At 37.0% G+C, this 16263-nt stretch overlaps 1 protein-coding gene across 2 annotated transcripts in view; it reads left to right on the top strand.

Moving 5' to 3' along the window:
• SPIDR (scaffold protein involved in DNA repair) overlaps positions 1-16263 on the top strand; it is a 196647-nt gene that overhangs the window by 169073 nt on the left and 11311 nt on the right. For both annotated transcript variants that reach the window (XR_008436331.1, XM_053973781.1), the window contains exons 11-15: positions 155-313; positions 9175-9262; positions 11584-11727; positions 11822-11881; positions 15078-15276. Coding sequence is in view for 1 of the 2 variants with exons in the window: in XM_053973781.1 (XP_053829756.1) it covers positions 155-313; positions 9175-9262; positions 11584-11727; positions 11822-11881; positions 15078-15276 (650 nt within the window). In the remaining variant the exon portion in view is untranslated. The remainder of the gene's footprint in view (positions 1-154; positions 314-9174; positions 9263-11583; positions 11728-11821; positions 11882-15077; positions 15277-16263) is intronic.

Genomic DNA, 16263 nt, shown 5'->3' on the forward strand with positions numbered 1-16263 from the left:
GTTGGGTTTGTTTATTGATACGTTACTTGATAGGAATTCTGCAGATACTGAAGAGGATAAGCCCTGTCCTGAAGTTTGTAATATCATTTTCAGAACTTTGCTCAGTGGTTTGTTATGAGCAGATGCCAGTGAGTAATGGAGGAATGTTTTGCAGGTTATGCCTCCTTGTCCAGGATGCCTATGGCATGTTCAGTGAAGTGCAGCTGCAGTCCCTGAGCTCCACAGATGACATTGAGCAGTACTGCAAGAGATGGGAAGGAAAATCTTGCTGCTTAGCTGGAATGAAAATTTTGCAGAGAACTACAAGAGGAAGGTGAGAACAATTAATGGACGAACATATTACTTGCTGTGGCAGGCAAAGATGGTCTGCCTTTTTATTTTTTCTGTGACCAACTTTCTTTGGAACAGATTGAACCTTGCTTTGTTCAATCAAATGTCCTCATTGCCACTTTTGGGGCATCCAGCTGTGCTTGAGCCAACTGTTCTCTAAAATGAGCATAAATAACATAATGCACAAATACACACTTAGCAGAGTAAGGAATTACTGTGTACAATATTCCATAAAATATGAGTGTTTTCTTCCTGTTCAGTAGATTCAGAGACTTACAAACATTAGTTCACCTCTCTTTCATTGCAGAACTTTTTACTGCACTAAGTTTCTCTACAGTGCTGCCCAGTATGGCTTGAAGTTTCAAGCACAGACTTTCCTTTAGTATATTAGAGCTTAATTCTGTTAAATCTATATGGTTTTAGAGCTACAGTTTAAGTTTCTTAAAAAAAACAAAAAAACAAAAAACAAACCTTGCAAATCTTAAAGCCATTCTTATTTTGGAATAAGTATGTCAATAGCTTTATAGAAAAATTCCCCCAGGTAAGTAACAAATTGACCTTCTGGTATGTCTCAGATTTTGCTTATTCTGTGATTCCTCTTACGTTCTTCAAATAAAATATCTTTAGTCACCAAAAAAAATTAAATAGATTGATTATCTTACAGAGTATCTTTCTAAGGAGAGTGATACAATATTCTCATGGGGACCTATATAAATATAATTAGATTGGTTCAGTTCTCAACATAATTTATTCGTACGAGCATCCGATCTAGATAAGCCTTTGCTATTAGAATGGCTATGGTATTTCTGCTGACACTTTTTTTCCTGTTGAAAAATGCTGTTTCATCAAAACCAGAATGTTTCATGGAAACATTATCTATTTTGGAGACAGCTTTGTTGGGAAGACTTTTTTCAGGTCCAGAGGGAGTGAATATTCTTTCTCTTATTCTCATTTCATGAAAACTTTGAGAAAGTCTCATTTTTGTTTCATATTGGAACAAAAACAAATTTCAAAGCTTTGAAATGTTTAGCAAAATGGAATTGTTGTTTTCCAGCCAGCCCTATTCAGTATGCTTTTCTTTTTATGTACTTGCAGTGTTAATTTTCAGAGCCTTTGGATTTCGAGCCTACTTGCATTTTTATGGATCTTTAATAACAAACACGTCTTCTTATTTAATTATTTTGTTGGCTTTTTTTTTTCAAGTTACATTTTTTCCAAACAAATTAAATAATGGGTTTGGAATTCTGGATACAAATGAAGTTTTACAACTGGCTGCTGGTGCTTCCAGTACTCTGCCTAACTAATAAGAGACAGACTTTTTCTAATGTAAATTCTGTTTCAAAGCAGCAGTAACTTACTTCTGGCTATTCTGAGGACACTCAGAAGACACATTGCTGAAAATGCTGGTGGCTCAGCTGGAGCTGTGCTGGTGGTAACCCTGCTAGGGAACATTAAAAGAAAATGGGTAGTGTAGCTTCGGGGACAGTGCAGCAGTTAAAACGTGATTTCATTGTACAAGATGGGTGGGTGGGGGAATTGTTCAGGGATTTATTTTTTTCTTAATTGTTTAAGCCTACGTTCTGCTTTAGAACTTTTTATTACTTTTAAGTGTTTGGGACACATTCTAGGTGTGATGGAAACCACAGTAAAGCCATAGCTGAAATGAATACAAGGGAGTACTTACTCTCAGAGAGCATAATTAAGCTGTAGAGCTCACTGCCACTGGATAAATGGATTTCCAGAGCCACTTGTGTATCCAAGCACATGATGGTTTATGCCTGTGAGTGCCCAACCTTGGCTTGCAGCACATGAGTGAGTAAGAACTATGTGGTCTGCCCTGCAAGAAAGACTGCTGCCTTTTTTTTTTTTTTTTTTGAGAACACCAATTACTTTTTGGAAGGATATGGCTTTGAAACTGTTTGTTTCCTGGAGTCTGAGAGTGGCTTTTAAAGTGAATAAAAGGGAAGAAAATGTAGGAAATACAAGGGAAAAATAATGACATTTTTTGTGTGTGCCTTTGAAGCACATGATCTGGAGAAAGCCAGGAATGTCTAATAAGATCCCATATGTTCATGTTGTCCCACAGTCACATGGATTGTAATCAGAGACAGAATGTTTCCTCAGTCCCTCTGTGACACAGAGAAGATTTTCTAATAGATACAAGAGCTTCTCAAGAATTTTGCATAAATGGACCACTGTTATTGTTCAAAAAATTTTCCAGACCCTCATCCATCTTCATAATCAAATATTTAATTTAAATTACTATTTGACATCATTCCACTGAATGCAATTTTAAAATCACTATTGTAAGCTGAAGTTTCATTTCAAGGGCTAAAAACCTTTAAGCCTACAATAAAGGGTATTTTACACCCAGGGGAAAACCCAGCTGAACATGTTACTTGATCTTTGGAACGGACCTGTACTGTTAAGGAGTGCTAGAGAAACTAAACACATTTCTTCTCTGATAAGAAAATACTTGTGTTCCAAGAGAAAAGTGGGATAAGAACTTACACAACCATGTCCTGTCTTGACAGAGATCAGCTCAGTGAAAACTTGGAATGATAGTAACCTTACATTGAGGGAAACACTTTTAATGTTGAATATTGGTTTTCAATATGCTTTGACAAGTAGTAGGGTCTCATATCGGTCGTTTGAAGGTCTTTTACTGATTTAGGTGCTTTTCAGAGCCAGGCTCATATCCCACACAAAGAATACTCCCCTAAACCATCCCTGCAAGAAATCCTTCCCTTTGCAGTCCAGTAAAGGAAGTGGTGTTTCCCTTTGCAGTCCAGTTTCTGGCAATCATGTAAAACAGAGGGACATGGCTGAATCATGGCAGAGTTGCTTGTTCAGTGCCTGATTTCCAGCAGTTCTTCTACTCTGTTTGTGAGGCTGTTGGGTAAAGTAGGAAGCAGTAGTGTGGCAACTGGCTGAACTTGTGTGGTTCAGTATCTGTTTCCTGACAGCTTTTCTCTTCACCCTCTCATCCATACTTGTCACCTAGCCTTTCCTACAACTATTCCTTGGACTGCCTGCTTAGTATCAGCAAAAAAGAAGAAAAAAAGTACAGTGGTTTAAAGGGAGAAGACTGAGAAATACTCATTGAAAGGCTGCTGGTGCTGTTGTTTCCTTAGAGGCTCATATTCTCACCCTCCCACTGCCTCATGTGTCAGTCTTAAATTCAGTCCCTTGAGGAAGAGGAAGTGAGATTTTTGGGGTGTGCTGCTAGAGGCAGGAATGCTGGTTAAGAATCCATATGCAGCACATGCAACCCCCCCTGTTTTAATAGGTCCCAGGCATGTTTCAGGTGTGTCAGGTATAACCAGGAGCTAAATGAATGCAATTAGATGCAGGGGCTGAGCACTCACTAAAATGCCCCAGGAGTAAATAACCTATAAATTGTCATAGTTCCTATTTCCTACTGGAAATTAATTTCAATGATCTGAGATAATCTTTGGAGTTAGAGACTTGTCTTTATCGACAAAAAAATAACTGATTTTTTTAGCTCTACCTGGAGCTCCACACAGAGTAATAATTTGGATTTTGACAATTTGGGTCTTTTCACCTGATTTTCCTATCACTGAGTTGTTTTACTGCTTGGTATAGCAGATGTACCTGCTTCTTCTCCTTATGCTTTCTTATGTGTTAGAAATATGAAAGATTACAGCAATTTAAAAATGGAGGGGGGAGGAAGAACACAGGGTGTCAGTACAAATTTTGTCCCTAAATTGAAAAAATGGTTAATAAACTTCAGAAGAAGAGGCAACTGCTACATGTAGAATGCTAAAATCTACACTTGTGTTGGATAGGCTAAAACACTTTGAAGGATACATCAACTCATAAGTTTTGACTTTTGAGCCAACACTTAATTTATGGCAGGCTGTATTATCTGTTGCATTTTCCTCTACAGTAAACAGGCTCTGAATATTGAGTTCATCAACCAGTGTTATGTTTTTCTGAGAAATTTCTGCATTTTCAAATAAAGTTGGCTTCTGTTGTTTGTCATTTTAAACTTTCAAACGTTAGGCACTGAAATGTGAAATCTCCCTGTATGTTTGTAGTGGTCACTATTATGCTTGAGGGTTTTCATTCTTTTCCATTCTTTTTCCTTTTTATTTGAGCCACATACTTCTCTGGCCTCAATTTCTGTCATCTTTTCCCCTTTACTCTTCACTATATACTTTCTCTTCATTTTGTTTTGCCCTCAGAAGAGAGGACCACTCCTAACTGCTGCACAAGTAAATGTTTCAACTGCTAGACACTGACAGGAAATGTAATAGTATGAACTCTCCACAGAGCAAGGAGGTCATAACTTCCTTCCTTTGGTTTTCCCTCCTCCAAAAAGACCGCCATCTATAAGATCCACCCACATCTCTGGGTTTTGAGGTCCTGAAACATTTCAGTAATTTCTGTGGTTAAAAGTTGAGTTTCATTTAAAGCATAGTTTCAGTAATCACATTGAAGTTTTGACTGTGTGCATTATTTTTATATTAATTTCTATGGCTGCTTTTGTACCAGAAATGAAGTTTTTTATTTCCTGAATTTTCTATTCTTTAATAAACATGGACTGCTGCTTGTATGTTAATGCTTGTGTCATTAATCTGTTCAGCAATCAGCACTGGAGAATAACATAGGCATATCCATATTGATTCAGAAGTACTTTTATATTATAATTTCACTGGTTTAATGTAGTATGTGTAATTTCTAATATACTATAGTCAATTGCATTACTAAAGTATGTAAATCATTCAACTAAATAGTTCCATATATCTAAACAAAATCTGGGTTAAAAAAAGAGGCCAGCAGCCCTTCCTCCCTGTTTGTATTTTGACAAAGATGCTGGTTTAGTCGGCTCAGATTTTTACTTTGTGATTTTGTTGCTTGTATTACTCAAGACTAAGAAAATGTGGTGTTGCATAGTTTGTGCACTGCAAGATCTTAGTAGGTCAGTTAAAGGGAGAAAGACAGCCTGCAGTGTCAGCTTTATGTTTGGATTGCTTGTCCCTTGACAGTTGAAGCTTATGCAGTCTAGGTGATTATTAAGAAATTTCTTAGTTTTGCACAGAGGGCTAGAAATTGCTTTATTTTTGAGTTCTTAATAATTGAGACTGAATAAATGACACTGCCAAAGCAAACTGTTTTGGTTTAGACAAAAAGTTTAAGAAGTAGGAGAGGAGGAAGCAGAGAAGTTCCAAGTCCCGAGTCCTCAGAGCAAAGCTGTGGAAGATGTTGGAAGAGACTCCTAGCATCTTTCTGTTCCTTGCTATAAACCTTGCATAGTGCTCCTTTTTTCCCTGTTTATGTGCCTTCTTTTCTCTGATACTGCTGGTATTTTCCCCCTTTAGTATTTTTCCCCTGAGCCTGTTATGATTATTAAAGTTGAAAAATCCCCCAAGCTATAAGCTGTATGTTAAAAGTTAGATCAGGCATGGCACACAAGAAGTTTTTGGACCAGAACTGTAGCTGAAACTTGGTGCTTTTGAGAGAAATAAACAAAATCTTCTTATTAGGTTATTAAATAAATTGTCAGGTCAGAATCCGTGAAATCCAGTTTTGAAAAATCAGAGTTGTTTGACTTTTGAAATTCAGCTTGTAGTATGAAACAAATGGAATTTTCACAGGATCAGAGATGTTCTGATAGTGTAAGTACTGGTGTATCAGTCATGCATTTAGCCTGTTTAACACTCTTGTATCTTTAAAATTCTCTGCCTGATGTCTGGGTACATAGCAGGCAGTTTACATTTACGGATACAGAGAAAAGATGTACTGAAGTTTAGCAAAGAAAGGTTAAGAGAAATTCCTTTTGAGGACATTGGATAGTAAAAATAATTAAGGACACAAAAAAAACCCCCAATTTTGCTTATTATATGTATGTATATACACATATATAAAGTCTGTTTATATATATAAGCAAAGCTTGAAGATGTGGGTTTATAGAAGAGAGGCATACCTACCTGTCATAAGTCCAAACTTCTGGAATATTTACTGTGACACTCCATTGGAGTTACTGATAGTTTTATTGTGTTGTTGTTAAACAGTGGAAATATACATGTTTGGGATGGGACAAAATTTGTTCTACCAAACACAGAGTTAAGCCTGGCATGGAAAGTAGAGAGCTGAGTCTGTCGTTTAGAATCTCGTAGATGATTTTTGTCCTTCTCCTGCTATAGATTCAGTCTTTTTTTTCAAAGTTATAGAGTACTACAATAAAGCCCTAGTCTCTGAAGTAGAAGAAAGTTATTCAAAATACTTTACATGTTCATTTTTGTTTTTGATCCTTGAGACTGTTTCTTCTCACTTCTTATTCTGCTTTTCCTTTCTTCGAAGTCTGTCCCTTTGTGATACTTTTTTTTTCCCAAAATAACTAGTAATTACACTCACAGAGCAAAATTTAAACGTTTTTATTTTGTCTTGTATATCCAGAGAGGCTCCATATGCACATGGGAGCCGACCATGCCCCTTCACTGAGCCAGCTGTTCATCTCTTGTCCTGACTCTACAGCTGAAGAAGGCGACACATATTGAATAAACTGCACCCATTGTTCAAATCAGATTGATCTGGAGTTTGCGTGTTACTTGGCCAGAAAAGGGAATTAATTTTATTCTTTCTGTGAGGATAATGATCTTCTACAGAGGAGGACACAATGTCTTTGTCATTTCTCCACTGTCAGTGCCCCCACTTCATTCTCCCTTCTGTTAAGTGGAAGCCTGTAAGTGTAAAGAGGGAGTTGACTTTCCTGGAGATGTATAAGTGGGTGGAGCAACCAGGGATCTCCTCACCAGGTACACTGACTGATGGAATGAGAGCTTCATGAGAGACCATCCCACCTTGTAGACAAGGATCACAGTAGGATGTGATTAGGAACTAGCTCATCCTTTGGTTTGTCTCTGCCCTTGGCCTGACTGGTGTCAAAGAAATGATGGGGCCAAGATGTTCAGGAGGCTTACCCCACACAGCACTGATCTCTGCCTGCTTGCAAACAAATACTGTCATTTACTATTAATTAAATGCTCCTAGTTCAAGCAATAGATGGCCTTCTCCAAAAGGGCACAAAGACTAGAAGAAAATGTACCATATGTGTTAGATATTCTGACACACGATAGCAAGTTAGGAGTGAGCTAAAGAAGAAAGGACAACTTCATGTCCTTTTAGAACACTTTAAAATGCAAATGAGGGATCGATCTGTGTGAAGATGTGAACATGCAACAAACAACATGGCTTAGTTGCTCTAAGTCGATAAATGTGCAATCTCTGTGCACAGTTTGTGGTACGTTCGTATCTGTGCTCTGACCTTGTACTGTGGGTCGTGTGAGGAAGGCCATTTATGGAACTGCCTGAGTTGTACAGGAGGGTCTGCTCTTGTTTTGTAGCTCTCCTTTTTCATCTCCCAGTTAGCAAGACCAGTTAGTTCCTCTGGGCATTGGCCTTCCTTGTGTCAGATTTCATTCTGTACAATACAAACCAGAAAATCTTGCCCCAGTCAAGGATTCAAGAAGTGGTCAGTTTGCTGTAAAGTATCTTTAATACCTAGGGAATATTGCTTTGTGTGTTGCAATGGCATCACTGTTAAGAAACAAAAACAAAACCCCAAACTAAAAAATAAACCTCCAAACACCAAAACTATCCAGTCTCTCTCCTTTCACAGACTTGGGGATGATGCTTTGTAAGTCAGGAAGTCCATTTCTATAAAAAAGCAGCACTTTTGTGTCTCTAGTCTTTTCATTCATGTGGAGAACACAACTACAGGTAGCAATGTCTTCTTAGTCTGCCAGCTTGTTACCTGAATGGTGAGCCTCAAGTTGTATTCCCAAAGATTTCCTCTGAGATTTACAGCCATAAAACTCCTTGCAGAGCTTGTCCAAAGGCATCACTGTTAACACTGAATCACAGGCAGTGAAAAAAACATGCTGAGAAGCTGACAGTAGACACCCAAAATCTAAGGATACAGAGAAGGACTAGGGAAATGCAGAAATAAATAAGTTTAAGCAGAAGTGAGCTAAAAGCAGAACTTTAAAAGGAAAGTTTCCATGACCCCTTGAAGAGAAGCAGCATATTGCAATGTGCTTCAGCCCTGTAAACAGGGTATGTGGTTTCCTTCTAAACAGTTGAGTTTAGAATCTAATATTACTTTTAACAGGTTTTGGACTTCATTTTTTAGCGTTGTTTCAGAAATAGTGGTTTGCTTAATTGGAGGAACAGACAACTTGGAGGCAGTGTGGGGTTAAAGTCCAGATCTCTGTGCTTCAACTGCACAGATCAGAGAACTTGGACAAGATAACGCAGAGCTTTAACTCAAAAATGTATGTCTCTTCAAGTTAGCTATCTGTTGCTATTTCCCCTCCCTCAGCTACTCCTGTCTGTCCATCAAAGATGTTTCATCAACTCACAAGGCAGCCACTGAACTGCTGCAAAATACAGCTTGGTTTGCCAAAGTGGTCAACATCTTACCTTAATGTGATGGACTGTTAATTTTATGTTTGTTTTTTAAATCAAAAGTGTGAAAATCAAAAAGAGATTTTGCTGATACCTGTGTCCTTCCCAAGCTACCATTTACCCCCAGTACCACTGAATTCTATGGTGTAGCAAGCTGCTTGTGGTAAAGGATTAAACATGACTTGCTTGTCACTGGATGTGATACATCCCTTCCCTCCCTCTCAACCCAGCAGCAGAAGCCATAGAGATTTAAAGAGACCAAATCAAAACCAGCTTCTAGAAAACAAATATGTTTTAAAATTGTTTTCATAATAATGCAATGGTTTAGATTACATTTCTTAATGAATCTTTTTAATGTAATGTGTAACACTGGAAAACATTTTAAACCTGATTTTATTGGTCTCTTTGAAGGGCATTAGGACTGTTTAGTCTGATAGACAGTCTGTGGCCTCCAGTAGTGCCTGTAAAAGTTCCCGGACAAAGTCAAGACTCTGAAATGGTAAGTTTTGTTATTATGGATATTAATTTTTTCACTCACAGCTAGTATTTTTGATGGTGGTATAATCATGTTTACTTTGGGAATGAAGACTCTCTCCCTCTTTTTACATACTAAGTTTTGTTTTACTGATTCTGACAACCTCCCAGACTAACCTGAAGCCTCTGGATTAGCAGCATCTTTCCAAAATGATGCAATTAGCCCCTTATTAATCCTCTAGAGCTGGAATGGTAAGATGTCCAGACAAATTCTTCCTCTCTTCTCCTTGCAGGAGTAAAGAGATATGGAGCCTGCTGAGAAATCTACAAAAAAGGATGTTAACTCATTCTTTAAAGGCACTTTTCAGCCTTAGGTTTGAAAGCACTTCTTCTGAAGATTAACTTCTGTGAATCCTGGAATCAGGTCTCTTACTAGTTAGGCTGTGTCTGACTGATACTTGTTTCATGTGAGGACAGAAGGATGAACATAAAAGTAATTACTAAAGATTAATTAACGTTTCTGTGATTTTTAGGGGATGGAAAAGTATAGAAATGGATTTAAAGTATGTTATATATTTGCAAAGCTGAAATCACATCTGTAATTTTACTTCAATTAGCTTTTGTCTTTGAAAAGGTGTTCTGTTACATCAAATAATTTTGGTAATACAAGACCATTTAAGAAGCTTCTGGGTAGCCAAGAGCTTGGGCTTTCTTGATGTTCTTGTACAGGCTGTTCTTTGGGAAGAAGTTAGTGGTATTAAAAATTGGTTTTAGACCAAAGGAGTCAGTATGGGAAAAAAAAAAAAGAGAGAGCTGGAAATAAGCAAGTTTCAAAACCAGGGAATATTGAAGATGGATATTACTAGTTATTTCTAAAGTCCAAGAATCTTTCCTCTGCAATGTAGCATGTTCTTTGCGTTGTCCGGGGTTTATGTTGAAGAACAAAAAGATCAGACCTCAGTCAAAAATAAAATCGAGACTGAAACGGAGTGAAATAGCTGTGCTCTCTTTGACTCCCTTTCATCAAAATATTTTGGAAGTCTCAGAGGGATGGATGGATTTGTGCATTAAAATTATGTGGACAACAGAATGGGAATATCTATGGCTGAGGCAAAGCTCTTAAATGTCATTTAGTGTAGTTATAACTGTTCTGCATTTTTTCTGTTTTATTAGCAATTTAAAAATGGAGGAAACTTGCCATAATCCTCTAATTTACACTTCTGCCATCAGTTTGAAATAGAAATGAATTCCACACAGAACCACAACTTGCATTCTGATGCTCCACGTTTTTGGCTGGGTGGAGTTCTTTCAATTGAGACGCATTTTTCTTGATACAAACAGTATAGTTTTATGCACAGTTTTGTGGAAACAGTTTTATACATCAGTACATAAATAATATTGCCAGCATGATGATGATGTTGTTGGGAAGGGACCTGTGGAACGGATTTCTTTTGAACCATATGTACATTCAAATACCTTCTTTAATGCTGTCAGAGGCAAACAGAGTTTGGGTATCAGCTTCCTTTGCTTTTGTTTTTCTTTAAGCAGATTCTTTTTAAAGACAGTGGGCAACTGTCTTTAATATATTCATATTTCTTCTATTAAATTAAATGTTTTATTAAAAACAAACATTGCTGAAAGAGTATTTTACCATATTTGCAATAAAAATTATCTTCTAGCATTGTCTTTTCTTTTCTGAGAAGTCTTTCCAGCTTGGGACCTCTCTAAGTGGTGATTGATAAAGTTGTTACGTCATGGTACTTTTTAAGGGGAAAAGAAAAATCTGGCATACCACAAAGAGAGCAGTTCTTGCAGCTCTTGCATTCCTGTTCTTCATTATCTCCTTGTGCTGTCCTGGATTTCATTTGGCAGCTTTAAAAGTTCGGCAGCTGTTTACTATCACAAAAACCCACCCACATGCAAAAGTCCCCAAATCTCAGAAAAGCTGTGGATGTTTAAAAAAAAATAAAAAAGAAAAAGAAAAAAGAAGACTAATCGATGCACTCCTACCACGTAATAAAAATACGCAAAACAACAGAAAGCACCTTGAAATAGTCACTGTGTTTGCCAAGTGTGCCAAGTTATGAGTTGTTTTTGTGATGAGGATCAATGTTAGATTATGGAAATAATGATACACACAAGCTGATTTCACTTATAACTTGTGACTGTTGATTTATTAACTCATCTTCTACATCAGAGTCCTTGTTATTAACCATAAAATTCTGTTTCCCCATCCATCTTAAAATGTAAATTATTTTGTTCATCTTGCCTATTATTGTAAAACTTGACTGGCTAAATTAAAGTGCCTTTTTTATTGTCACATTTCTTTTTCTTATTTTTTAATAGATGACAACTAGTCTTCCTCCTCCCAGCTTCTGTTACATTCTTACTGTTCAGTCTGGTGAAGTACATGTGGAAGTGGATGAGGAAGAGCAGATTTCTAATTTGTACCAGCCACCAGCTGTTCATGGTCTAAAGGAAATTCTTCAGGTAATCTGCTTTACAAATCAGATAACAAATACTTTTTACCACTGGATTTCTGGTATCACAGTTGTCTCATTCCCTATTTTTGTGCTATTTTCAGATTGATGGTTGTAACGAGCGGTGTAGCTTCTGGGCCCAAGTGCTCTATCGAAGGCTGCAGGTAATCTTTTTATTTAGCAATGAATTCTACATAAAATCAGCATAATGTCTATGTGAAGAAGATTCATCTTGTTTAGGGGTAACCCCAATGCCAGGATTATCTTCAAGAGTTGTATGGGCAGAATTATCACCAGGTCTAAAGTGCTTGTGAAAGGTAAAATGAACTGCCTCACAAGTTTCAATGCCACACAGCCTAGAAAGCTAATTATTCCTGAATAAATTGCTATCTAACCAGAGATACTACTGCACTCTGGAGAGAGAGCTTACAGGAAGTTAGTTGAAGCTCGATTTATAGCTGAATGCTATCCTTAGGAACGTAGCAAGAAGCTCCCAGTCAGTTGGGTGTTAGGGGATAGAGTGTAACAGATGATGGTTATATAAAAATACAGTTTTGCTCTTTTCATGCAAATGTGTGGGTGATTTTCATTGACTTCCATAGAAGCCCCTCAGGCAAATTTGGCTTTTATGGTCCAGTAAGTAGTAAAAGGGAGGAACTCTTAGGTAAATACATCTGCCATCCATACTGTGCCGGAAAGCTTACAATTATGTTTTATTTGTTTCTGAATGATGCTACGATGTTCTTTCAAAATGTTGCTAGCTCCCTTAGTAGTTAAAGGAATTTTTTTGTTGCTGATTTATTTATTTTTTCCTGGCGACTGGATCCTCAGTACAGCCAGCACTGAATTCTAGCAGAGAATAATTTGCAATTGTCCATCAGCTTCACAAGAAACAAAGTGTGAATCAAAGCATATGAACCAAAGACAAAGAAATTCCAGAACAGCCAGCAAAATAGCTGGAGATGTTTCCCACAAGTTTGAGACATAAATTTAATTTAGATCTTGCCCTTTTGCTTCAGAAGCCAATGAATTATGATTTAATTTTTAGGCAGGGAGTACTTTTAACTACTGAGATGAGGGGTATCTCTTGTGTTTTCTCCGTGCTAATTGAGAATGTGACAGAGCATTTGCAAGCATGGAATTAGGAATAGCTGGATGGGATCTTTAGTGTGCCAGGAGAAAGATGGACACATACATGAGTAAATTCCTATTTCCAAGAAACCTCTTCTAGTCAAAAATGAAATAAAATTGCAGACTAGGGGCATCCTAGCCAAACATTTTTTAATTCAGGAATGTCTACATCTGAAATTCTGATGCGGGTTATCAGTATTCTTATGTAAAAGCGCTTCATCACTGAATTAGAGAAAAGATGAAGCATGCAGGAACAGATGTGATTTTGAAGAATGGAATACTGAGTAGCAGAAAAAAAAGGTCTGTGATTTTTTGTCTTGCTTCTAGAAGTTTTATTAGTTCTTTTTTTAAAGACTATTCACTTACTGAACTGTAAGCACTACATTTTTATAAGTGAACAACATGAGTGCTCATAATTTTTTGAAAGTAATGATGGAAAAGCAATAGAAGACATTCTTCTTATGTTTAACTTTCTGGATAACTGCTCTAGGAATGTAAGGGTATTTACCTGCTGCTAGTGTATCACTTGCCTAGTCCTCCCAGAAGATCAAAAACAGCAGCTTGTTTCCTGCAGCTGCCTTTTCCAAGAGGATGTACCCTTCACACGCAAAATCACCAAGTTGTCGTAAGTGAGGAAGGGACAATGATTTGGTTTGTTTTGCAGATTTATTATTAAATAATCTGCTATGTGAGCTAATTCAGATGTACCTTAAAAAACAGTATTTACTCTCTGTAACTACAGTATTAAGTGCTTAAATTAATATGGCTTAATTTGTGTGAAGGAGGAATGGAAATACGCTTTTTTTATTAGTCCGAATCCGAACTGTGGTTCAGAAGGAACATGAGGAAATATATTCCATCTGTGGTTAAGGAGCTGTCCTTCCTTATAACTCAGTCCTGCTGCTATTTGTCTGTCGTGTCCTCATCTCTGTTCAGAACAAATTGTCACACATAGCAAGATGATGATTTTATGCTAACTTGTGATTTTTGCTTTTATTATTATTTACTTTTTGGATGATTTTCCTGAAAGAGAGCTTTTAATGTGTTAGGGATTCTCAAGGGACAGATGTAAAAATTCTTTCTGAAACTGTCCTAATGGTATCTATGCAGAGGAGGTGCCCAAATGTATGCAGTTACTAGGCAAAACAACAACATCAGTGCAATAGGCAGCATATGCTGTATTAAGGCATAACTGTGATATCTGAACTGTGAATTTTTCCAGTCACTATTTACAATTACCTCATTTGCTCTAAGAGTGAGCATGGACAGAAAGCCAGGTTCAGTGTGGCTGATGATTTCAGAGTTAGAATTGCAAAGACAAAATACTGGGGGTTTTGTTGCATTACCTTCTGCCACAGACATGCAGCTCTGAGATTCAAATGCTACATGTCTTTCCAGACATTATAGTATTTAATTTTCAATTAAATGTTTTAAGCATTAATTTTTGATCAGTAGAGTAATTAAGAAGAGTAACAAAAAACATTTTAAATTTATTAAGTTATTTAATTTTAGATATTTTAAAATATTAGAACCTGAAAATTTCCAAGTTCCTTGCACTGGTAAATATGAAATATGCTTTGATATGGTGTTTTTATACCTGTCTGTGGCAGAAAACTTATATTGTCATTGCAGATTCATATATCTCTTACTTAGGAGTTACCTACTTCCTTAACTTTATGCATTTTTGGAATATGTAGGGATATTTGTTCAACTGGAAGAAAAAACTCCACTTTGCAACTTGGTTGTGCTTGGGAATCTGTTAACAGTACCTAGAAAATGTGTCCACAGAGGAATAATATTAGTAGAAGAAATGCTCTTTCCTCATTTTTTTAAGACAAAAATTATGCAAGTCTTATTAAAACCATCCAATTATGTTTTTATGTGTACCATATATATAGTATATTTTTTTGGAAAATATATTTTCAGATCCCACGTACAGTCCAAGAAAATTATGATAAAGCATGATGGTTGGCTGAGGTAAAGCCAAGAGTCCAGAGAGTCAACCTCAGAAAGTTAATTTAAGGTTGAGATTTTAAGGTTTGTATCTGAAGTAAGGAATACCAAAAAAGTCTAGTAAACCTTTGACTCATTATCCTGTACAAGCTCCAACTGTAATAATTTCTGTCAGTTTTACGAGTCATTTTAATATGAAGCTGTTTAGTCTTTTCTTCTAATAAAAAAAATTAACAATTACATTCCAAATTTGTAATTTTTTTTTCCTAATCACAGACAAAACACAGTGTTCCTATAGATCAAAGAGAAATGTTGTTGTTTGTGACTGACTCCACACTGCAAAATGTGGTTCATGGGATTCCAAAAGTAGTTGCTGTGTCAGTCACTGCGTCGTGTGTTCTCAGTATGGAAATCATAGAAGCCCTCAGTGCTGGCTCACGACTTGTATTCTTCAAGGATGCTCTCTGGGGAAATGGTAAGCTTTGCACATGATTTGGAAGCAGTTGGAGTCCCACAGAAACAGCACCCTTATCTCTGACACCTCAATATGTGACCTCCAGAGAGATCACTTCCATTATTAGATGAAGATGAGACTTTGCAAGTTTGGGATGAGAAACTTGAAAGGGATTGTAATTTAAACTTTCTTGTAAAGTTTTTTTTTCTGTATTTTTGGCTTGATTTTGAAAGTGAATGAGAAATTCAGTGATGTTGTTGTATGTCCACCAGTATTGCTGTCAGTCTTCTCTGATGACTGTTGAATCTGATGACCAGTGTAAATCAAATTTGTGAGCTGACAGAAGGCTCAAATATATTAAGAATTCTGCGTGTCCCTAGATAGAGAAATTTTACAATATCTCCTAAACCATCTTAGCTGCGAGCCTTCGCAGCCATACAGATAATGAAATTATGGTTGATCCCTTTACTTTCATTTTTAGTCACTCTTTTTTGAGTTTCAAGTTTATTTCTGTATGGTGACGGAAGAGCTGGCTCACATCTCACACCTTCAGACACTTCCAGAATGTAAGTGAACTGGAAGTACAAAGCTGTGCAAAAGGTTGTGTGTCCTGAAGCAAAAATCTCTGCTCTGGAGAATAAAGCATTGCATGCACCTACTCTTTGTAATCTTTGAAGCAAAGTAGGACCACCTGAAGGGGTGCCCGAGCTTATTACCAAGGAAAAGCCTGTAACCTGTTTGCAAGGAGTGAGATGCGATGCAGTCTGGGTGGCATCAGACTCTCTTCTGGCATGTTCAGATTTTTAAATTTCTTTTTCTTCAAATTCAGATTTCTTTTTCTTCCTGGGAGTTGCAAAGTGTACCAAGAGCATGGTGCATGTATCGCTGAAAGCAAAATATTTTGTCATTGAGAAAACCTGATGGAGTCTATTCATCTGTTTGGTAGCTGGCAGAGATTGTTGTCTTTATTGGCCATGACAATTAACGTGGTCACCTTTTTCCTTGTTA

This window comes from Vidua macroura, chromosome 1 (genome assembly GCF_024509145.1).
Source record: "Vidua macroura isolate BioBank_ID:100142 chromosome 1, ASM2450914v1, whole genome shotgun sequence".
NCBI classification, from domain to species: Eukaryota; Metazoa; Chordata; class Aves; order Passeriformes; family Viduidae; genus Vidua; species Vidua macroura.